General features: G+C 47.7%; 1 protein-coding gene across 7 annotated transcripts in view; it reads right to left on the reverse strand.

Annotated features, from left to right (window-relative positions):
- Window positions 1-10,106: 10,106 nt before the first annotated feature.
- The window catches only part of Tenm2 (teneurin transmembrane protein 2), a 928,441-nt gene continuing 914,499 nt past the window's right edge, over window positions 10,107-24,048 (reverse strand). For all 7 annotated transcript variants that reach the window (XM_029483889.1, XM_029483894.1, XM_029483891.1 and 4 more), the window contains 3 exons: window positions 21,927-23,541; window positions 12,814-12,944; window positions 10,107-11,236 (listed from right to left, as the gene is read on the reverse strand). In XM_029483889.1, coding sequence (XP_029339749.1) covers window positions 10,475-11,236; window positions 12,814-12,944; window positions 21,927-23,541 — 2,508 coding nt within the window. In that variant the 3' untranslated portion in view covers window positions 10,107-10,474. The remainder of the gene's footprint in view (window positions 11,237-12,813; window positions 12,945-21,926; window positions 23,542-24,048) is intronic.

Genomic DNA, 24,048 nt, shown 5'->3' on the forward strand with positions numbered 1-24,048 from the left:
GCACCTCTTGTACACCCTCGTTGTACACATTGCGTTAGTCACACACCATGAACGCCCTCTGACCCCAGTGTGCCTCTCCTCACACTCAGACGCACTTTTATTCACATCTGGACACATGTGGCCTGCACACACCACCTGAAGCCTGTGTTCCACATTGCCCCAAGTGACTTGCAAGGCATTCCACAAACACAGAGGTGTTCTTCCGATACACAGCCCACCCTCTGAGTCCTGCACGTGTGTGCACACAGACACAGAAGCAAGCCGAGCTCACTGGGCACTTGGCATATGCTCCTTTGCACACGGGCAGGCTCACTACCTGTGCTGAAATGCCCTGGGACTGGAAGGATGTCGCTCTTGTTGCGGGGCCTCACATGGCACATGCTCACCTGCACAATGAAGTCTGCTGTCACTTTCTGGGTCCACTTAGCAGGCTAGGCCTTCTGTTGGTTCACCCTTTTCTCCTAAGCATCGGAATTGAATTGGGATGGATCCTCACCTCATAGGCTGCAAGGACCAAGGCACATGCAAGCAGAGTATAGCAAGGAGGGAAAATGGTGTGGCGGATTTGTGGTCATGAGACTGCCATCTCCTCAAGGCAGCTGCCTGAAGACTTACCAGCAGGGCACTGGTGGACACTAGCTCACATTCTCTGTGGAAGTGTTCTCAAGCTCCAAGACAGCATCCTCAGGACTTGCCCTGAGAACATGCTGAGCATACCCATTGTTAACATAGCATCCCATGGGACTCTATGGAGCTGCGTGATCCTCGGCATGGGATGTAACAGGATAAGGAAATGAACACTGCTCTGCCACCTTAGACCCGGTCATCTTCACTCTGGGGAGAGGTGCGTAGAAAACCCTGGGTTCCTCTTCCCCGATCTTCCTCTCATTCCTATTGCTCTAATGGCTACTTAGCAGGGTAACACACTCATGGGAATATTTATGCTTAAAGACAGAATGTGGCCAGCCGGCTTCAGAGCACTCAGCTGCTCTGCCCCCTCCATACTGGACACTCCCCCCCACACCGAACACCCCCACCAGACACAGTGCCCCCCCACAAGCCCTCCTCCACCGGACACAGCCCCCCCGACCCAGCTCCCCCCACTGGATACAGCCCCCCCACTGGATACAGCCCCCCACCCCTAGTGGGATGATGGTGGGGAGAGCTGGAGGAAGCACCCTTAGCTCTTTCTTTCTCAATGGGATAGTCAGCCACCAAAGGGTACGTGGAAGGCTGAGGCAGGAGAATTGCTGTCTGTTCAAGGCTAGCTTGGACTACACAGTGAGATTTATTTAGGCCAGCCTGAGGTATAATGTGGGATTTTGTCTTGAACATAAACAAATGAAGCTCCTGGGTGTTATGGTCTAGGAGAGAAGAACTGGGGGTGTTCCAGAACCCAGAGGAGTATGGGTAATCAGCCTATATGATCAGAGGTCTAAGACTTCTCTTTCGGAAATCTAAAGCTTGTAGGAATGAGAGGAGGAAAAGGGGGCTGGGGACAGAACACAGGGGGCAATGGTTTTCCAACGGGGAAGGTTATAACATCCTAGGGGACATTTGGAAGTGTCAGAAGGGCTGTCACAGCTGGGTGGGGGTGGTGATATAAGGTATATAAGTATGGAATCTAGTAGGTAGAGGCCAGAGTTGCTGCTTTCTCTTTCTCCCCCATATCTGTATCTGTGTCTGTATATATGCATATACATATGCTCATATGGGTATATGATGTATATGTAAATGCAAATGTATAGTGTGTTAGACACATTAAATCTCTTGTAAGTCACATGCTAGCCTTCCAAAAATGAAAAGCCACCTGACCCCAAGTATTGCTATCTCAGAGCTTAAAAAAAGATTGCTCTAGAAGACAGGATGGTCCAATGAGAAGAACCTCACTGACAGTTGCCCACAGAGACAGGTCAGCATGCCTCCCAAGAGTGTGAAGGAGAGCCAGATTCAGAAGAAAAGAATGGAGGACTTCCTGTCCCACCAAGATGACACGGACCTGTCCAGGGGACAAGCTCCTCTGGCTAGTGTTGAGTGTAGACTTCCTGCCTTCCCTTCCCAGAGGACAGGGAGAAAGGGCGTGCTAAGGCCATGTGGGTTGAGGTTTGCTGGGAATCTTTGCCGGGTGCCTTTTGGGCTATTCCAGTTTGCTGCAGCTTGTGCCTGCAAAGCCTCTCCTTTTCACTCTATGCCCAGGGAGGCTGAGCCAGGGTCCTGCCTTTTTTTCATAGCTCCTCTACTATTGTGTAGCCAGGTGACAGTGCCCTGCTCCTGAATGGCTGGTTTGTGTCTCCATCCCTACTCCCCAGCGCCCACCTCCTTTGCTTGAGCACCCAAATGTGTCCAGCCCTACTAGGACCGAATGGACAAGGAGTGAGTCTGCAGCCCCTGTGTGTTACCTAGGCAGTGATCCTCCTGGGAGTCCTCCCATTTCTCACCAATTGCAACCAGACAATTAAAGGTCTTCTTAGCAACAGAGGGAGGAGCAGGGTCTCTCTGCTGTTGCCATGGTTGCTGGTAAGGATGCAGACTTGGGATGAAGCAATGCGTGGAGGAAACCTCTCTGGGAGAAAGGCCACATGAGTGTTGGAGTCAAGATGGCACCTCGTGGACATCCTTTCAGCCCTAGAACCTCCCATGCCTGAAATCAGCCATGCTCCTGCGTTCCTAGTGTTCCTTTAAATTCAGGTTCCGTCACTCATGAGCACAAATCTCTTGGTTAATACTGTGATAGCCTTTGGGGTCTGTTTCTAGCCTTCATCCTCTCTTTAAAAAAAAGATTTTACAACAGGAATTTGTCTAATTCCTGTCACTTGTAAACACAACAGATTTCATCAGGTCAAGAGCTCTCACCTCAGGATAAAAACAGCTTTTGTGGCTGAGATAAGGGCTTCTGGAGGGAGTGGCCAACCCTGAGGTCAGAGATAGTTACAGATAGCAGGAGACAGATCCGGCTATGGAGGGGGTGGGCTCTGCCTGTGGGGTTTGCTCTGTTAGTGACCTCTCTAGGCCAGTTTCCTCACCTGCCCCCCAGTGTGTGGGAGGTTCAAATGAGGTCAGCTAATTTGAATGACAGGGTCTGTGAGTGCATGAGGTCATTTTTACATCCCCTGGGATTGGGCTCAGAGGGAGAAGAGGCAGAGGAGGAAGGAGAGAGAGGTTGGAGGTAACGCCTCACTAACTCTAAGGTAGGTGGAGAGCTAGCGATCTTTTTAAGAAGGCTGAAAATAGCTTGCTACAAAGCACTAGCCAGCGGCTTCCTTGTACAAGTATTTTTTTTTTTTAAACCGCAGGGTGCTGGGGTGAGGTGTTCTTATCTCCACTTCTTAGAGAAGAAGTTGGGGAAAGTGCTCAGACTTAGCTGGAGAGGGGGTGCAACTGGAATTTCACCCGAAGCTTCCTTTTCATACATAGCCCAGGTTGGCTTTGAATACCCTGTCTGTTACTCCTTCACCTCCAAGTGCCGAGACTACCGCAATGCTTTTATTTTTATTTTAGGAACGAGAAAAAGTGAGGTCACGACTAGGGATGCGAAGGACGTTTGGGAATGTACCCCGGCTGGTGCCTGAGAAGCTGTAAGGAGAATCGGTCGGTCTGTTTCCTGGCTGCTATGCAACCGGGCCTCTCCCTATCCAGAGTCTTGTAGCTCATCCCTGAGTTGGAAAGCCTCTCTCGGAAAACATAGAGCCTAGCAAGATTTAGCGGGAAAGTCTGCCACCTGGTGGCCAAAGGGAGGAGCTCACGGCTTGGGAAAGCGCGCCTTTGGAGAATGGATGTAGACAGCATTTGAAGTGGCGTGCGCGGCGGGGACGGAACAAGGCTGCCTAGCTGTCTCAGCATTCGGTGTGGGGCCTGGGTGTGCGCAGGGCGGAGCAGAACAGTCCTTATTAATAGTCCCCCACCTCGTCCGCCTCCTGAATAGTGAGTGTCCTTTCCCCTAGGGGCTGGAGAAGGCGAAGGACCTGGAGCAAGGTCTTGGCAGATTTCCTGCTTTTCGACTCTTTGGACACTGTCACCAACTCCTAGCTCAGCTCCTAGCCCGAGTCTCGCCCGCAGAGTGAGGAGGAGTTTATCTGCATCCCGCCCCTCCGGTTTTTAATTCTGTCCCTCATGCTGCTGGCAAGTGAAGATGCCCAGGGGCTCTCTCTACACCTGGCTTCTAATTTAGAGAAATCCTGATTAAGTGGGCCTGGGGGCTTCTGTCAAAGGCTCCCAGATGATTCCTGCATCTCGTTCCCTGGTGCTGGGGTGAAACCCAGGGCCTTTGTGCTTGCCGGGCAAACCTCTATTCCTGCGCTACATCTCCCTCATGTGATGTCACAGCTAGCCCCTCTGTAGCCTTCCTACCTTCAGGCGATCTACTTGTACTCTCTCCATTTGTGTGGACTCTGACTCATTTTAGCATCATCTCATTTCCTGGCCTTGTCGGCTGGTGTCCAGATTAGATGTTCATAGAGACAACAGGGTCTTCTCCGGGCTTCTTGCTCTAGTCTGTTAACTTTCCCACCAGCTCTGACCCCACTGTATCCCACGACTGTCTTGGGAGTTCGTCTCACCCCTGACAGAACACTTTCTGGGCAAGTTTTATTCATCTTTGCATCGCCCACCTCTGACAGTGCCGGGGACGAGCCGTGCCTGGTGACTCGGGATGTCGATAAATGGATAAATGCTCGAGCTGATTCCACCTAGTCGGACAGGCAGACTTCAAGTTGCTGAGACCCTCGACCTTCTAAATGTCACTCTTTCTGACAATCCCTTAAGGCCGTGAACACGGGTCAGATGTTGAAAGCACTTGCTGCAGCTGCCTGGACCTGGGAGGGTGGGAGGGGAGAGGCTCTTGACAAGGTGAAACACAATGTGCGTATGTGTGTGTGTGTGTGTGTGTGTGTGTGAAGTCTCAATCCCCTAATCCTGCCTAGCTGCCGCATGAGAGCTCCCCTCCCCACTCTTCAAAACAAACAAACAAACAAACAACCCAAACCTGTACTTGGAACAAATATGATAAAAAAAATCCACCAAACAACAAGTAATATTAAGTGTTTACCGTGTTTCATTTAACCCTCAGCTGGCTCACCCCTGAAGCAGTAACACTACTAAGTGAAATGGGCTTTTTTTGATGGGGCGTTAATTTGTATTGAGTTGTCTCTTTAAGCAGCTAATACTTTTTATCTAATTGGTACCTGTAACGTTTTCTGGTTTCTACTGTTTAAAATGTTAATTTGGTGTTTTGCCTGCCTATATGCGTGTGGACCATATGCGTTCAGTATCCGAAGAGGCCAGAAGAGGGCATTGTATCCCCTGGGATTAGAATTATTGCTCCGTGGATTCTAGGAATTGAACCAGGGTTTCTGGAAGAGTAGCTCGTGTTCTGTAACCACTGGACCATCTCTCTCCAGTTCTCCCTCCCTCACACTAATTTTTTTTTTTTTTAAAGACAGCCTCACCATGTCTCCCTGGCTGGCCTGGAACTTGGTTATAGACCAGGTTGACCTTGAACTCAAAGAGATTTGCCTGTCTCTGCTTCCAGAATGCCAGGTCTAAAGGTGACCACTACCACTTGGCCACTTTCCACAGTTTTTGTTCCTTTTTGGAATTCTGGGGATGGAACCCAGGGTCTAGCATAGGTTAGTTAGGCAGGTACTGTAACACCACTGAGCCACATCTCCAGCCTCATTTCTACCTTTAGTGGGCAGTTATCAGAACTGGTCCCCAGGCATGCTGATGTCACAGTGTCTATCCTTAGAGAACCATTGGGCTGTCCAGTCTTTCCAGGACCCTCCATCAGTCATTGTCCTAGCTTGAGGAGAGGTAAGGGACTTTTCAGCCAGACCGACTTGCTTCTGTCCTCCTAGGATGTATCGCTGTGGTATACAACGTGGGGCCGGATCCGCAGGGATATATCAGAAAACTAAAGGATATTTCAAAGATGGTGGACCCTAAAGAGAAGATGTTCTCTAGCTTGTGAAAGTCTTCTGATATGTGACTCCCAGAAATGCTCAAGAGGCTACAGGGGCAGAGAAGTCTTGAACTGAGTCCCCATGGTCTGGGGCAACTCCCTGTACCACTTTGCAGGTGCATCTACCCGGTGAGACATCTTCCTCTTTCGTTTCGCAGCTCCAGGTTCCACAGCCCACAGCTACCTCTACCCACTCCTTCTGAGGATGATAACCCCACCCAGTACATCAGAGAGATGCTTCTGGGGCCATGATCCTTTCTGGGCAACTCCTGAGGCCTGGTTTAAGTGAGGCTAACCATGCCTCCCTTTCTGCTCATGGAGGCCACTTGGAAACTGATTGGATGAACAGGAAGACAGAGTGTTGGAGATCTCAGGAGGGCCTCTGGGCAAAGGACCAATTAGCCAGATATCTAGAAGAAGTTATGGACACGGGGTCTTTGATTCTGATACCTCCACCTTCCAGATGGGTGCTGTTCATTAAGAGGTTCCCACCTGCATGGTGAATGACATGGGAGAGTGGTCTTAAACTCCTGATGCTCAGCTTACCTCCGTATCCTCCTCTGAGGTGCTAATACCTCTCTCTACCTTAGATTCAAGGCTCCCTCAGCCTCCTCTTCATCTCACTTATGAGACTGTTTCAGCTGCCTCAATACCTGTTCTGCATACCTGTTCTGCAACACTTATGACACTGAAATGAATGACTCCCCTTTGCTGCCAAAAAGAATCCAGGCCAAATAAATGGACAGACAGACAGATAAACAGATAGGCAGATAGACAGGCAGATAGATAGATAAGCAGACAGACAGATAAGCAGACAGACAGACAGACAGACAGGAAGATAGACAGATAGCCAGGCAGACAGACATATAGATAGATAAGCAGACAGACAGACAGGCAGATAGGCAGATAGATAGATAAGCAGACAGACAGACAGACAGACAGGCAGGCAGATAGATAGATAAGCAGATGGACCGACAGACAGATAGACAGACTGGCAGATAGACAAATAGCCAGGCAGACAGACAGACAGATAGATAAGCAGATGGACCGACAGACAGATAGACAGACTGGCAGATAGACAAATAGCCAGGCAGACAGACAGACAGATAGATAGATAAGCAGACAGACAGACAGGCAGACAGGCAGATAGATAAGCAGACAGACAGACAGACAGGCAGACAGGCAGATATATAGATAAGCAGATGGACCGACCGACAGACAGACAGGCAGGCAGGCAGGCAGACTGGCAGATAGATAGATAGATAGATAGATAGATAGATAGATAGATAGATAGATAGATAGATAGATAGATAGGATCCAGGCATTACCCTGTGCATCTTCTGTACCCAACTGGCTCTCCTATGTTCCCACCTCACTACCTCTCTCTGCCACAGTTCCTCTGTGTTCTCTGGTCTCTGTCTTGGGAATGGGTTCCCTTCTGTTCACCTGGCTAACTCCTGCTGAACCTTCAGAATCTGCCATCGCTGCACCGTAAATCTTCATTCTCAGCACCAAAACGCCCCTGCCGTTTTCATTTCTAGAGCTATTTCTGGTCTGCTGTCTCCCCATTTATCTGCCTGCAAGCTTCTGTTTGTGTCTGCTTCTCTTCTGCACCCCAGGCCTTAGCCTGGCTGCTGTGGTGCATTCTCCAGAAGATGCTGTTCAGTGAATGAAAGGTGGTGGTGGTGGTGGGGGGTGTCTCTGGAAATGCTGCATTGCAGAGCCACAATTGAGAACAGCAACCCAGCAAAGCACAGATTCATACTGGTTGTTGATGCTATTTTAGTTGTAGAAGTGATATAAACCAAAAATACATTAAAACCTCAAAGGCCTCTTGTTACTTGAGTTGCCCAATGTCTTTGAGTTTGGAGGTAAGTTGATCTATCTGGGAAGAAGAATGTATCAATGGACACATAGCCACACAGTGTGCAAGCTTCCAGTGGTGGGTGTGATCACCCTGGATAGTCTGCTATTGTTTTTCATAACTAAAAAGTGGTGACAGTGAGGTCCCCGCTGCCCCAGGAGGGCTGGAGGGATCTGTCCACGTACAGGCAGGTGTGGGGGTCCTTACAGCCTCACTCACCATGGCCGGATTCTCCTGCCCCCTAGAGTGGAGAAGTCTCAGAGTCACTAGAGTACTGGAGGGAGTATTATCAAAGTGGCTCCAGATGTTCGAGGGCATCCCAGCACATGTGTGGTGGAGGCAGGAGGATCAGATGTTCAAAGACAACTTGGACTAAATAGCAGTTTGAGGAGCACTTAGACCACATGGGGCCCCATCTCACTGTCTCTTCCCTCTCACCATAAAACGAAACACAGACACAAACAAAAGGAACCCTTCCTCCCTAACCAAAATAAAACAAACAGTTGGTCTTTTTTTTTTTCCAAGATGGTCCAAGGACAGACTGAGCATCCCTACTAAAACAAAAACAAAAACAAAACAAAAAACAAACAACAAACTCAAATCTGAAGTTTTTGAACCCAGATACAAGGTTACAATGGGAGCATTCCAAACTATAAAACTCTGTTATAAACATAAAATTATTAAAAGCACTGTTGCCAGGTGTGGAAGGACATCCCTTTAATCCCAGGAGGTGGGAGAAAAGAAAAGGCAGGCAGATCTCTGAGAGTTTGAGGTTGGTGGCCATGGTGAGCTTGGTTGCCATGGCCTGGGCTATGTAGAGAGACTTTGTTTCAAAAGAAGAGACTGAACAGGCAGCGCAACCTCCAGGCTCTGTGTATAACACATATGAACCACAAGTGACTTCCAAGCTTTGATCTCTTATTAGGTATGTGCTCTTCTTCTAAGATCTGAAAAAAAAAATCCTAAACCATTAGCTTTCCTCTGGCTCCAAACTTTTGGGATAAGGAATTCTGAATGTGGACCAGCTGAAGCTCTCTGTGTATCCATCCCCGTTTTCCCAGCCTTTATTGCAGTGGCTCTCAACCTTCATAACACTGTAACCCTGAAACATGTGTTGTGGTGACCCTCCTCCCCCATAAAACAATTCCATTACTACTTCATAATTATACTTCTGCTAGGGTTCTGAATTGTAATAACACATGACCCCCCCCACAGGAGGGCATGGCCCACAGGGTGAAATCCCCTGCCAATCGCGTCACAAAGCATTTCCACAGAGGATCAGTGTCCACAGGAGTTTTAGAGACTTTATTTATGTATAAACAATTTAAACACTTTGCCATAAATTATCTTTGCCTGTCCCTAGTCTTTGCTTAGCAGCAAATTAAAATTAATATAAAAACTCGATGAACAATTCATACATGTATATTACAAAAAAGTTCCTGTACCAAAGTTCTTATTAGACTTTTTTTTGTGTGTTTTTTTTCTTCACTTTTTAAAATTTTTTTTTGTTTTTATTTATTTATTTATTTTTTTATTTTTTCTCTCCTCGTGGTGACTGTCATGTGATTGTCTCAGTTTCTGGACCAAACAAACACACTAATAATTTTAAGTCTGAAACAGTGATTGCGCCTTACGGCATATGTATGTACAGGGCGATCGGAAGTGGTAACCGTTAGCAACAGAGTCACAAATGTTGCATCTCTACCGCAACTGATACCCACGAACTACGGAATCTAAACAGACTACACCCTGTAACTGCGTATTACTGTCCACAATGGAATCTCCAAAGACAAAAAGATTATGAGATTTATGTGTACTGAGTATAGCCACCATTTTGAATTAAAATTTTACACTCTGCGCTCAAATAAATTAGCTCAGGCCTGACTAAGTGGGGGACCTGAGAGTTAAGTGCCAGACGGTATTGTTTCGCTTTGACTTCTGATACTGATTTTTTTTCTTGTGTTTTTCTTTTTCTTTAAAAAGTATTTCCAGTGCTCGATCCTCCGCTTTTGTGCCCCCTCCCTCCCCAGGCGCTACACACAAATCACCCCCAAAGTCGTGTTTTTTAAATGCACCTGTATTTGCTTAAACGAAAACGTCGCAATGTTTGTCCAACTGTCAGTCTGAGTTGTCCTCAGCTGGTCTGGTGATGCCGGCCCTTGTGAATGTCTTTGTGTTGCTCACGTGTCAATGAGTGAGGTATTAGAATATGAGGCCTTCTCGTCTTCATTTCTTCGTTTGTACGGTCGGTGTCTTTGTCTTTTTGTTTGCTTTTTTTTTTTTTTAATTTGTTTCTTTTCTGTTCCTTTCCTTTTGGCTATTCTGCGTCTCTTTTCTGCCTTAGACCCGGAACAAGTGGGTCATATTTTAGGGGAACTTGAAACATTTTGTGTGTGTTTTCATTCGTTCGTTCGTTCATCCTTTAGTTTTTGTTTTTCCTCAGAATTTGTGGCCGGGCTCTAGTCTACTTCAGGATGAGGGACTTTGCGCTTAGACAGTAGCATTTGAACTCAAAAAATGTGAGCTTTCTTGCCACTTGGGATCCTAAAGCAGCCCGGCCTCAGTGCCCCGTTAGGTCTTCGTCTCCTTAGGAGAGGAGGTCACAGTTGCTCCTGCTGAGCCACCCAGAGAAGAGGTGGCAGCAGGTTATTTTGTTACCTCTTTCCCATCTCATTCTGTCTTAAGAACTGGATGTTGCTGCTACTGTCTGCCAGCTCCGGGTACTGTTCCACCGGAAGTACGTAATAGCCCTCATAACCTTGTACCCGTCCCGTGCTCAGGAGTTGCTGCTTCTCGCCCTCCGTCCACAGGCGGCTGCCCTCTCTCCCGTCCCTGGCTTTCTGCTGCTCCTTGGCCCAGGCAGTACCCAGGGCTCTCTGTCTCGCTTGGTCCAGGACGCGGGCCTTTTCTTCGTCCAGCGTGTCGGGGGTGAGGCCGTAGCGAATACTGAGCAGCAGCGTGGAGTACTGGAACTCAATGTTGGTGAACCTTCGAGTCCTGCCATTCACCAGCAGCGTGGGCTGCGACACCGTCACGTTCACCCCACTCTCCAGCATCTTGCGCCCAATGGTGGTTCCTAGCGTGACCAGGTCACCATCCGCGGCACCTATCTTCACAAAGTAGTGTGTGTCCTTGCCCTCGATGCTGTAGTGCATCTTGTCTAAGTAGTAGGCATTGTTCAACACGGATGCTACCTTGCGGCTGTCCTCACTGGCGATGCTAGACACTCCTGTGGTCACCCGCCCTTCTTTGATGGCAAACATGATGCCTTTGCCGATGATGGGTGTGGTGGTAGCAAACCAGTGGCCTGCTTTCTCTCGGATGCTGGCATGGAGCTTTTTAGTGATGACCTGCCCTTCCAGAGCCAGGAAGGCCTGGTTATGCCTCTCTGTTGTCTGCTGGACACCTGTAATGAGCTATGGGGACAAGACAAAAAGGAACAGTCAGAAGGTAGCATTGGCAGTACTGAAGCAAGAACTACAGGGATGGTTGCCGAGTGTTCTTTCAGGCTTGATCTGCGGAGCTTGTACGTACTGATACAGCCCCTCCTTTTGTAACTAGGGCAGACGAGCTGGTTCCCAGTCCTCTAATGGGGTGCTCTGTTCACTTTGTCACCATGTCACTCACAGAAAGATGGTGAAAAGTTCTCCATCTTGCCTGAGTCAGTACGCTGCCTGTACTGACTTCAACTGTGGGAGCCAAGAGATAATCTACATTTGTGATGCAGCAGCTATCTGGGTACATTTCAGACCCATGGATGTCCTGATGTGGGGATCAGGTGTCTGAACAGCTGGCAGCCCCACTGTTGTGACCCGTCCTGCTCCAAAACCAGTGGCTTGGATAGTCACTACTTTTACTCAAAACCAGGCCAGCTGTAGATGGATCATTGGGGCCCACAGCCCTGTTAGAAAAGCAGCTCTCAGGCTGCTGACAGAGGCTGTGTTCCAGCCAGGTACTCTAGGTGATGTGTGTGCATATTCATATTTGAGAGCTCTGGGCTAAGAGATCCAGGCTTTGAGGGCCAGAGGGAAGTCCCCTCCCGCTCCTTCCCACTCTCAGTCCGTTGTTTTGGATCCCGGCCCTGGTTCTGCAGAGGCATGAAATCACCATTATTCCATTGGCCTTGCGTTCTCCACTCACAAATGACAACTTGTCTCAATTGGTGGTTGGGGGACAGGCTGGGATAATGGAAAAGGCTGTGTTTGGGAGGTAACGGCACTTAGATAAATGAGGGAAATGATGGCTATTCATCCACTGAGTGGTCCCCGAGGGGCAGGATAGAGAGAATGCTGTTCTCAATTACCCGACAGCTCCTCCTTGCCTCTCTATAGTCACACAATCTGGATGACTATTCAGAGCAGCTGAGACCTTCTAGACCACCACAGTGCAGAGCCCCGGTCCCACATCAGGGGGGTCAGCTCCATGCAGTTCCCGAGCTGCCCGTCTGCTGTGGCTGAGGTCTCAGCTGTACCCAAATTGAAACTGACCACCCTTCGGTCATCAGAGGAAGACCCAGGCACACATTATGTTCTAAAAACTCAATCTGTATGCATTTGGGCCATAACATGCTGAGGTTTTATGTAGGGCATAAAAATGTTCTTTAATGGGACAGAAACTGCAAACCACAGTTTTATTGCGTCCTATAAAAAGCTGAAAGGGTTATGATCTTACAGCAGTCCAGATGGCAGGTTGCCACTGGATTCCTCTGGGCTATTGTTAATCAAGGAGTGACCGGAGGGTAGATACTGAACAGATAATGATACCACAATTAAGGTAATCATTGAGGTTGGGAAGAAATATGGGCCATACTGGAAAAGACCACAATGGCATTCTCTCTGCCTCGGAAGTCTCTGCTTCTGCATAGCTTTTATACCCAGCCTCACTGTTCCTTTCCCAGAAGCCCCCTGGGCTCCCGTGTGGCAGTGTCAATGAGGAGAATGAGGACTCTTATTTGGAGTCTCATCAAATGCTCATCCCTGACCCAGCTACTCACCTGTCCGTTCTCACTTGCTTGACTCTCTGACAGTTCATAGGGGGGAGGCACAAAATACATTTTGGCTCTTGGGAATCCAGGAATGATGTTGCTGAGCTGAAATCCAAACATCACAAGCCAGCTCTTCACGTCTACGGCAGAAGGAAAAATAAAGACGTCTGAAATCACGGGGGTAGGAGGCTGCAGCGGATCTTGCCAAGAGGATAAAATAACTGGGCGGTTGGGTGTGGGATCTAAGAGAAGAGGCTGGCAGTATCTGGTGACAGCCTCTGGGAACTGGAACCAGAGAGGCTTTAAAAAGTAACTTGTTTTTTTCTAATGTGCATTAAGTGTTTTGCCTAATGTATCCAGGAGCCAGAGGAGGGCATCGGATCCCCTGTGTCACAGTTTTCGATGGTTGTGAGCTACCACATGAGTTCTGGGAACCGAACCTGGGTCCTCTTACAAATGCAGCATGTGCTTTTAACTGTTGAGCCATCTCTGCCACCCAGCCCAGAGAGTCCTTGTATGTGTCCAAGGATGAAGATGTCTCTCGCAAGGTGGCCATTGATAACCACTATGTTATGTTTACAAAGGCCAGTTGTAGAATGGACAGATTCAACTTCAAGTCTCCCTGCCGTGTGAGCCTGGCTATGTTAGCCTGTTAGCCTCAGGTCCTTCAGTTTTGAACTAGGACTATAATTGTTCCACCTCATTGCGTTGATGTAAGGACTGGAGGAGAAAACATGTAAAGAACTCAAGCAAGTGCTGGGATTAAAGTGCCAACAGTGCTTGGCTCTCTCTCTCTCTCTCTCTCTCTCTCTCTCTCTCTCTCTCTCTCTCTCTCTCCTCCCACTTTTACGTTTTATGAGAGAATACTGTCCCATTGTATGAACAGCCCACATTTTATCTATATTTTCATCAGTTGACAGATAACTGGCTGGTTTATACTTTTTTTTTTTAACCATCATAAATAATACTACTATGAACCTTCAGGTGTGAACTTTGGTTTGGATACCTATTGCTATGGGTATTGCTTTGTGTCAAGGACCCACTATAATTAAAGTCCCCAAGGTGGTGTTACTGGGAGGTTGGTGGTACCATAGGTCATAGGTCATTGGGGTGTGAGGTAGTTCTTATGTGGCCCTTTGGGTTCTGTTTCTTTTTCTTTTTTCCCCTTCCTTGAGACAGGCTCTCAGGTCTCCCAGTCTGGCCTTTCATTCACTGTGAAGCTGAGGTGTGCTGGGGTTCCAGGCCTGCACCAGCTTATTTGGCGTATGTGTGGTCTGAACATGAAAGTGTGCTGAGTAAGCACTGAGCCTGCACAGCTACACCCAACCCACCCTTGGAAGCCTTGAGAGGACTGTTAGAGAAGGCTCCAGCCTGCCCCCTTCTGTCCTTTGAGATATGCCTACAGTCACACAAGTGATTCTACTCTACTATTGTCACCAGTCATGCTGTGAGGTCTCCCTCACAGGGACACAGTTGTCTGTTATCTTCCTCTTGACCTTCCAAACTGGGAGTTAAATGAACCTTTTTCTCATTGAAAAGTCACATGTCTTACGTGTCTCATGACAAAGCCTCCTCAGTTCCCTTGTTTCCTGAAATTACCTTGGCGCGAATTTTTTTTTTGGGGGGTGGCTTATTTATATTCTTTGCTTCTGCTTTTAAAAACAATATAGATAAATGTCAGCTTCTTGTCTCGTCTGTCATCTCTACCCTCCTGGCCCATCACATCCTGCCTGGTCATGTAGATGTCTAACTAGCTTGCTGCTCCCAGTCTTTGCCCCACGAATCAGCACAGTAGCCCAGATGACTCCCTAAACACAGAGCACACAAGGCCACTTCCTTGCTCAGAGCTCTCAGATGATGTTTATCAGTGGAAAAGCCAAGGTCACTGGCCTTTAAGGACCCAAGGACCTGCCTCATGACCTCTCTGTTTTTTTTCTGCTGTCTTCTTTCACATTTCTCTGGTGTTTTGAGTCAGGGCCTCTCTCTGTAGTCATGAACTCACCGTCTTCTTGTCTCAGCCTTCTGAGCTGGGATTACTGGTAAGTGCTATCTTCCGAGCTGGGATTACTGGTAAGTGCTATCTTGCCTTGCTGTGCTCTTTCTCAAACATGTTAGGTGCACATCCATCTCTTGGTCATCGTGACAGCCTGTCCCTCTGCTCAGCATGCTCTTTCCTAAAAGCGTTTTCTGATTCTTCTATTCTCCTATTTCCTTCAGATGTAACTGAAGCTAACTCCACCTGCCATACTGAAGATGCCTTCCTACCCATCCTCAGCAACCCAGAGCCCTTCACTGTGTTCAAGCCTCCCTCTAAATCAGTAATCACTATCTCACATGCAGTGAATCCTGGGAAATATTTATTCTTTGTTGTCTGTTTCCCACACTCAGCATGTGTGTGGGGAGGGAATTTAAACATTTATTTATTTACTTGTTTTTTACATAGGGTCTTTCTATGTAGTCCTGAATATCCTGGAGCCCGCTATGAAGACCAAGGTGGTCTCTAAATCACAGAGATCGTCTTGCCTCTGCCTCCTGAATGCTAGGATTAAAGGTATACATGCAGGCAAACCACCAATGCAAATAAAACCAAGATAAATAAATCACTAAAAACTAATGTTATTCCTCCTGGTGCGTGGTAGATCTCTTTAATCCTAGCATTGAGGACACTGAGGTAGGTGGTCTCAGCCTGATCTGCCTAAGTTTTAGGTTACACAGTGCTAATAAATAGTAAAACCCTGAAAAAAATGTCATTCACAATAGCTAAGGAATGGGATCAGCTAAGATGTCCATTAACAAGTGAATGGATAAAGAAAATGTGGTGCTTGTGCACAAAATTATTATTTTTTTAAGACAGGGTTTCACGGTGAAGCCCTGGCTGTCCTGAAACTCAATCTGTAGACCACACTGGTCTTGAGCTCACGGAGATCTGCCTGCCTGTGCCTCCTAAGCACTGGGCTTAAAGGCGTGTGCTACCAGTGCTTGGCTTACAAAATGGTTTTTTTTTTTTTAGTTGTAAAGAAAAGTGTAATTACAACATTTTCAGGAAAGTAGATAGAAATTCTTATGTTAAGTGGAATAAGCTAGACTCTGACGAATGTCCTTTTTTCTGTCCTATAGGAATCCTATTCTTATATACATGTACATATGTGTCATAAGTAGATCAGTCATGTTGCTTCAAAGAGAAGGCTCTCCCATGCTTCTAAATCTAGTGTTAGTCAAGATTGGCCCTGCAAAGGAAGAAATCCTAAGTGTGTGTGTGTGTGTGTAGGTGTGTGTGTGCGTGCATGCATGTAATAGGATATGGTATAAAACCAGAAGGCAGGTTACTGGGGGGAAGAGAGGGACGATGGTTGGTGGGTGGGCAGTGTAGTATAGTTGGGGGGCATATAAGAAAAAAGTATGTATGGAAATGCCATACTGAAACTCATTACATTATATTTTAAAATACCAAAATAAAAAATAAAAATAATAAAAATTTAAAAATGAATATTGGTTTGAAATTGTCTTAAAAAGCCCATTGGGGGACTGGGGAGAGGGCTCAGTTGGTAAGTGCTTTCTTCATAAGCATGAGGGCCTCAGTTCAGATCCCTAGCACCTACATAAAGTCCTGCAGGTGGCGGATATGCCTGGACCCCTAGAACTGAGGAGGCAACGACAGGCAAAGCCCAGAGCTTGCTCTAGGCCCAGCAAGAGACTCTGCCTCAAAACACAAGGTGGAGAGAGATAGGCAAGGACACATTGATCTTGGGCCTCCATACACATGTACATACACACACACACATGCATACAACACGTGCACATCCACACATACCTGCACACACTAAAGAATAGATAGATAGATGATAGACAGGGAACACATTACTGTCAAGCAGAAAAGACTGGCCTTTATTCTAGAAGCACCCCATGGCCAGACAGGCAGGTGCTCCGTGCACGGGATACTGGCTTCCTGCTTTGAATATTTCTGGCCACTTGCCATGACTTAATATTTTCTACCACACCCAGATGTTACCTGTGCTAGTATTTACTTGCTATTCTAAAAACAAATATGCCCCACCCTTTTCTTTACTTTGGGAAATCTATTTAAAAAAGGAACTCTTGATTGCTGCCACACAGGGCAGCAGACCACGAAACTTAAGAGAGCAGAGACAAAGGCACCTGCTCCCTGCAAACACCATTTAGATCTTCATTACAGAGAGCCTTAGACCTGCTCTCTTGGCTGAAAGATGAGTTTTCTTAAGCGGAGTTGCTATATGTAAAAGAGCTTAGAGACCATGAGAAGTGTCTTGTTCTCCACAGTGCTCATGGCACGGAATCTCTCATCTGTGTGCCTTATAAACCTGCCCAGGTTTCATCAGAGACAGACAGGACTTGTGGGGAATCTCAGGAAGAGCATGTGAAGTCCTTGTTCCCACCATCATCTTTCTCCTTTGAGGAACTCCCTCCCTAGACTGTGTTCTCCTCAGTGAGAGGACACCTCTGCACATCTCTGGGCAGAAAGGTGTTTTAAATCGCATGTACTTACTTGGGGATGGTAGTGCTCGCCACAGTCTAGTGTATGTCAGAGGACAACTTGAGGTGGTTGGTTTTCTCCTTGTACTATGTTGGTCTGAGTCATTAGGTTTGTCAGCAAGCTCTGACCCACTGAACCTTCTCCCTGTCCAAGACTAGGGGTTTTAAAGAGCACATCCTGAGAAGGGACTATCAGGTCAGCTCCTTATCACCTGTTTCTTTTCTTTGCCAGACCCTTTCCTTATCTTCCTCTCTCTTCTTTTTGTTTTTTAAGGTTCCTTCACCCATCCTTCCTTAATTTCCTTCCTTCCTTCCTTCCTTCCTTCCTTCCTTCCTTCCTTCCTTCCTTCCTTCCTTCCTTCCTCCCTCCCTCCCTCCCTTCCTCCCTCCCTCATTCTTTCCTTCATTCTTCCCTCCCTTCCTCCTCCCTCTCATCCTTTCATCCTTCCTTCTCTACCTCCTTTCCTTCTTTCCTTTCTCTTTTCCTTTCCTTTCACCCCTTCTTTATTTTCTCCCTTCCTTCCCTTCCTTCTTCCCTCCTTCCTATCCTTCTATCCTCCCTTTCCTTCAGTCCATCCTTCCCTTCCCTCCTTTCTCCCTTCCTTCCCTCTTTTCCTCCATTCTTTTCTTTCCTTCCTTCCCTCCCTCCCTTCCTTCCTTCCTCCCTCCCATTCTTCCATCCTTTCTTCCCTTCTTTCCTTCTATCTATCCTTTCTTCCTTCCTCTCTCCCTCCCTTCCTTCCTCCCTCCCTCCCATCCTTCCATCCTTTCTTCCCTTCTTTCCTTCTATCTATCCTTTCTTCCTCTCTCCCTCCTTTCCTTCCTCCCTCCGTCCCTCCCTCCCTCCGTCCCTCCCTCCCTCCCTTCCTTCCTTCCTTCCTTCCTTCCTTCCTTCCTTCCTTCCGTCCTTCCTTCCTTCCTTTCTCCTTCCCTCCCCTGCTCTGCTGTCATTACAAGTGTTCCCTTCCATGCAGGTTCTGCTCTGAAGTTTCTGACATACTTTGATTCTCATGTAAACCTTCCACCTCTGTTCAAGACATACATCATATCCTGGTCCCACCAGGGTCAGTGCAGGTCTTTTGAGTCCCTTTGAAGTGGCAAGTGTGTTGAAAGACAGGTCCCCTGAACAAATGGTCTGTCTAGAGACAGACCACAAAGCAAGTGCTGGCAGCATAGCCAGTCCTAACAGTTATCCCTCCTCTTCTCATATTCTTCACAACCACTGCTGCTGCCACCTACAGTATACTTCCTGAAAAGTGTCACAGCACCTTCAAGCGTTAAGTATAAATATGCAAAGGAGATGATGTGAAATGGGTGTGGCTCTCCTCAGAGAGATTACATACACTCAGAGAGATTACATACACATAATCTCACTTAACTGCAGCATGCCCTCAGCTTGTGTATCCAAGGCTCTTTAGGGAGAAAGGGTAAGAGGGAACATGGCTCACCATGTTCCTTCTAGAAGGTTCATTTAACTCCGATGTTGCAGGCCTATGCTTCCCTAAAGCGACACATCTGATAAAGCTCTGTCTGGATTTACTTCAAGGTGCATCTGGAGGCTTCTCCCATATTTCCTGAACAGTATGTCAGTGTGTCTCTACTCTGCTGCCACTCACTCTAGTTACTGAGTGCCGTGATTAGCTCTCACTGTGTGCCTGGCTGATTCACAGTTTTAACAACTCCATGAGGTGAGTGTAATTATCACCATTATTTTGCAGTTGAGACAACTAAGGCTCGGAAAGCTCAAGACACTCATAAAGTCACACAGCAAGTGAGTGGTGAGACCGGAACTGGTGTTTGGGGATGTACTTAGATTCTGACATCAGGACGTGGCAGAGGACCAGGTGGTGCTCAGGCTGGACATAGGTCCACTGTGTCCAAGACCTCGTGAGCAGCTCCTTGTGGACTGCTCTTCTTTGCCTTAGTGCTCTTCAGCAAACATGGAAGTTTTTCCTACCCCGGGAGCAGCCACCTTCTATCAGAGAGCTGTTTCCAAAAAGCACCGTTCCACTGGGTTCTGGAGAGAGAGGGTCTATTCTTTGAGTTTCTTCTGACCACATCTTAATTACCTCTTTTCCTTAAGTTGTGAATAGCAGGTCCAACTAGTCTTTGAGTCTCCTATGTGGCAAATTAAGGCTGATTTAGACAGGGCATATAGGTGAGCCTGTGTTAGAACTGTGGAGAAGGATCTGCTGGTCTCTGCTGAGCCCGTCTCTAAGGGTCTGCTGGTAGAAGCTGGTGGCTGCTGCAGGTGGCTGCTGCTGGTGGGAGCAGGTGGCTGCAGGTGTGGCCCTGCCTGGCCTGGCTGCTCTCCCAGCTGGCTCCTGGCTCCTCTTCTCAGCTGCCGCTGCAGCATTTGTGAACCCGCCCTTTATTTTAGACCCTCTCTAATGGTTTCTGGATTCAATTTGGCTGGACTTCGTTCAAATTGATTGGATTCCCACTTATCCAGCCTCCATGAAGCCCAGAGATTAGGAAAGCCATCTTGCTATTTAGAAAACCCTGATAATCTCATTTTTCTCTGCCCCCCCCCTCCCCAGGGAAGTAGGAATATAGCTGAGGGTCTGGGCGAGTCTGTGAATGGTTTCATTTAAGCTTTGGCAGGTATCTATGCAGCAACTTCTGTGGGCTTCTCTTCATTCACTTCTGGCTGATTAGTGTCTAAGAAGTTCAGTGCTAAGCAAGGCTGTGTAAAGCCTATTTGTATGGGGGCATATTTGTGAATTTGTGAAGCATGTTTGTCCCTTCATTCCCCAAGCTAAGACAGATATACTTTGTCTCCACCTTTGCTGGGCTGCTTCTTCTCAAATATGCTTCTCCTCTCTCTTCCACCACACAAAGGTCTCTACACAAATGGGCAGGGGAAGAGAGGAGGCTTTGGCTGGCATCATAGCAGGCGGAGGCTCCTGGTGAAACACCAGGAGGGACCAGCTCCGCCATAGTTTTTGGGAACAAAAGGTTCCTGCTGCTTTGCTTGGATGCAGACACCAGTTTCAATTCCTAAAGGTGTGAGAGTGGTCAGCAACATATTTATTGCACAAACTCAGTTGACCCTGGAAGGCAATCACTGCCCTGTGACACACCAAGGCAGCCCTGTTGTTCCAGGCAGCTGTGGCCTCTTTGCCCATTTCGAGGGATAGGCAAATGATCACTTGAGAGTGGGTGCCTCTATGGTTATAATTAAGAAATGTGGTGTGGGTCTCTTGGAACTTGGGGAGCCCTAGTCTTGGGTTTCCTTTATTCTTCTTCTATAGAATGCATGGCCAGATGATATCACCCTTGCCTGCTTGCTGGACATTAGACCTGATTTGCCTATAACCATCCACACATCCTGATTTCTTTGTCTATTTTTTAAAGGACAAGTACTTTGCCTTGTTCCTAACTGTCTTATGTCTACTATACCTAAAATACATCAGCACCTTTTCTGGATGGGTGGATGGAGGGAGGGATGGATGGATGGAGGGATGGATGGATGGATGGAGGGATGGATGGAGGGATGGATGGAGGGATGGATGGATAGAGGGATTGATGGATGGAGGGATGGAGGGATAGAGGAGAGGGCAGGGACCTTTATTTCACCAATTTCTTGCTTATTCTGTGATGTAGATCACCTTTCCCCAACTGAGCCTTCTTATACTTGGATCTGCAAGGTTCTTGTGTCCTGACTTTTGTTCACAGACTTTCAACCTTGAGTTAGGGTAGGTCACTTTCCTTTCTCATGTTCAGTTTGACATGGGCCCTTCTGTATTGTGCCATATCTTTCAAATATGAATCAACATACACACCCACTCATACAGACACAAACACATGCGCACATGCTCTCTCTCTCTCTCTCTCTCTCTCTCTCTCTCTCTCTCTCTCTCTCTCTCACACACACACACACACACACACACACACACATTATATACACTAACTTGAGAGAAAAGTGTTTGGTGTATCCAGCATTGTATCCTAAGAATCTCACAGGTGTAATTATATGGAAGCTTTCTGAATACATAACTGAGCAGCTAACCCTCGCCCTGTATTTATCTCCATAGCACCCACTATTCCATGCACTCCTGTGCAATGATGTCCTTCTATCTGTCCCACTGCTAAATCTCTGTATACGCATCTCACCAGGGAAACCTCTGGAGGTCCAGAACAGGGGTTTAGGTACCAGGTACATACCAGCTCATTGCTTTCCTATTAATGATAACTCTAACGCCACAGGGAGAAGTCAGGCCAGGTCTTTACCTAGAATGAAGGTCATTTACTGCACACTATCCTCCATGAGAGAGACTGGGCTGCTAGCCCTAGGCCTTTTGGTTTATTAACGGAGAGAATCTGAGCTATATACTTCTGATATTGGCCTCTCTGTTAGCCGACTCCTGTTGGAGTAGGAGGGGCTTTCAGCAAAGTCATTTCAATGGACCAGATGTGAAGTGGTCAGGAAATGTCCCAGAATACCTGCTTCACTGTTCCTCCACCTTTCTGGACACAATCCTTCCATGCCCTGGGTTTCCAGCCCTAGAGTTCTACTGTAAAGTGAGAGACCTTTCTCTAGATGCCCAGCAGGTTCCCAGAACAGCCACCTCACCGGAAGTTACCGCCTTACCCGGGCGGCAGAGTCTCACCTGTCACGTAGTTCTTTAAGTCCAGCTCATTGCTGAGGGGATTATTGTTCTTGAACATGTACAGGTTGAAGGGGGCTGGTTCCTTGCCCACGTTCCTCCACATGGTGTAGTCGGGGGACGTCCACCGTCCTGCCAGCACGTCATAATCACGCTGAGTGAAGTGGACAAGCTTGGTGAGGGGGTCATAGAGGCCTCCGTGGAAGCCAATGACCATCTGGAAGTCTGGGTTGGAGTCATAGTAGATCTCCCCATAGGCTGTGTACTGCAGTTGCTTGATCATGAGGCCATTGATACTGAACACAGCCAGAGGGGTCCCCGTGTTGTCTGAGGCGACATAGTATTCTTCACCACTACTGCTCTCCATGGCAAAGAGGTGGCCCTGGAGGTCATAGTAGAGTGAGGTGATCTCAGAGTTGGAGTGGTTGTAAACATGGGTGATACGTGTGGGGTTGTGGAGGTCGGAGTAGAAGTACTGTAGGTGGTGGCCCAGGTTGGTCTTGTAGGAAGCCCGGCGGCCCACTCCATCATAGCGGTACTGCACGCTCCATCCGCTGGCCTTGTTGTACGCTCTCGTCAGAAGGCCCTTGGAGTTGTATTCAAAGATGTCTGACCCTCTCTGGCACAAATAACCATCATCATCGATTTTGTACTGCACGTCCCCTAGCCTGGTTATCCGGTCACGGAGGTCATAGCGTAAGGGCATGAGGCGAGCGCTGTTTCCTGGGTTTAGCAGGTGCAGGTTCCCATTGAGGTCATAGCTATAGCGCCAGGTAGGTCGGTCATTGACTGCCACACTCTGGAGCTGGCCGTCCCCGTCATAGTCATAGGTGTACTTTGTGGTGTTGGCATAGGGCCCCAGTTTCAGTTCCCTCTTGATGACCCTACCCATACTGTCATATTGCACAGTCATCCAGTACATGAGGGACCGGAACATCTCATATTGCACTTCCTTGATGCGCCCATGGGTGTCAAAGTGCTTGCTAAGCGTCATGACGGCAGTGGTGATGATCTGGTTGATGTCGTAGTAGATGACCCCAAACTTGCCAAAGTGTTCCACCTTGCCGGAAATCTCGTCATAGCGGTAGAGGTCAACAGGAAGGGGAGTCTCACTAATGACGGGCTTGATGCTGGCAATGCGGAAGCTATTGTCATGATAGGTATAATCAAACCTGGCATTGATCATTCCTTCCTCAGAGAACCTGTAAATCTGCTTGTCCACAAGGGGCCCAACCTTTCGGTACCTGATGGTACAGGAGAACCCCCCACTTTGGAGATTGACCATCTTCAGGACACCGGTGGTCTCGTCATACCCAAAGGTGACGGCTGTGCTGTCGTAGACTATCTCCGATAACTTGGAGAGTTTTCCATACTTGTAGAACACCTGGCGCCCAGTGCCCAAGAAAGATGTCTTTAGGATGCGGCCGTCATCACTGTAGTCAAAGATGACCGATGCATTGCTTTCGGGTGGGTTGTAAATATTTCGGATGTAACCAATGGAGGTGTGCGTGGACATGCTGTGCCGGGCGACACTGGGCATAGTGACTGCGTGGAGGCGATCAGAGGAGTCATATTCAAATATGTACTGACGTTGGCTCTGTAGCAGAAGGACCATGGACTGGGAAGGAAACAGGGACAGATGAGTTGACTCTTTCTGACCAAGCACCCAAATAATAGTTAACCCCATTTCAAAAGCCATGGAGAGTGGAGAACCCCCCCCCCGTTTCTTTTCTTTTTTAAAAATTCCTGCCACTTCCTTTCCCTCCCCTTTCCCTCCCCTTTCCCTCCCCTTTCCCTCCCTTTTCCCTCCCCTTTCCTTCCTTCCTTCCTTCCTTCCTTCCTTCCTTCCTTCCTTCCTTCCTTNCTTTCTTTCTTTCTTTCTTTCTTTCTTTCTTTCTTTCTTTCTTTCTTTCTTTCTTTCTTTCTTTCGAGACAGAGTCATACACCATGTAGCCTTGTCTGGCTTGGAACACACTATGTAGACCAGGCTGGCCTACAATCCACATAGATCCACCTACATCCATCTGCCTCCCAAGCACAAGGATTTAACTTATAAATCCTTGACTGTGTGAGGTCATACCTTAAGACCAAAGACTCATATGGCTCATATAGTACCCATGGTTCA

Source organism: Mus caroli, chromosome 11 (assembly GCF_900094665.2).
Source record: "Mus caroli chromosome 11, CAROLI_EIJ_v1.1, whole genome shotgun sequence".
NCBI classification, from domain to species: Eukaryota; Metazoa; Chordata; class Mammalia; order Rodentia; family Muridae; genus Mus; species Mus caroli.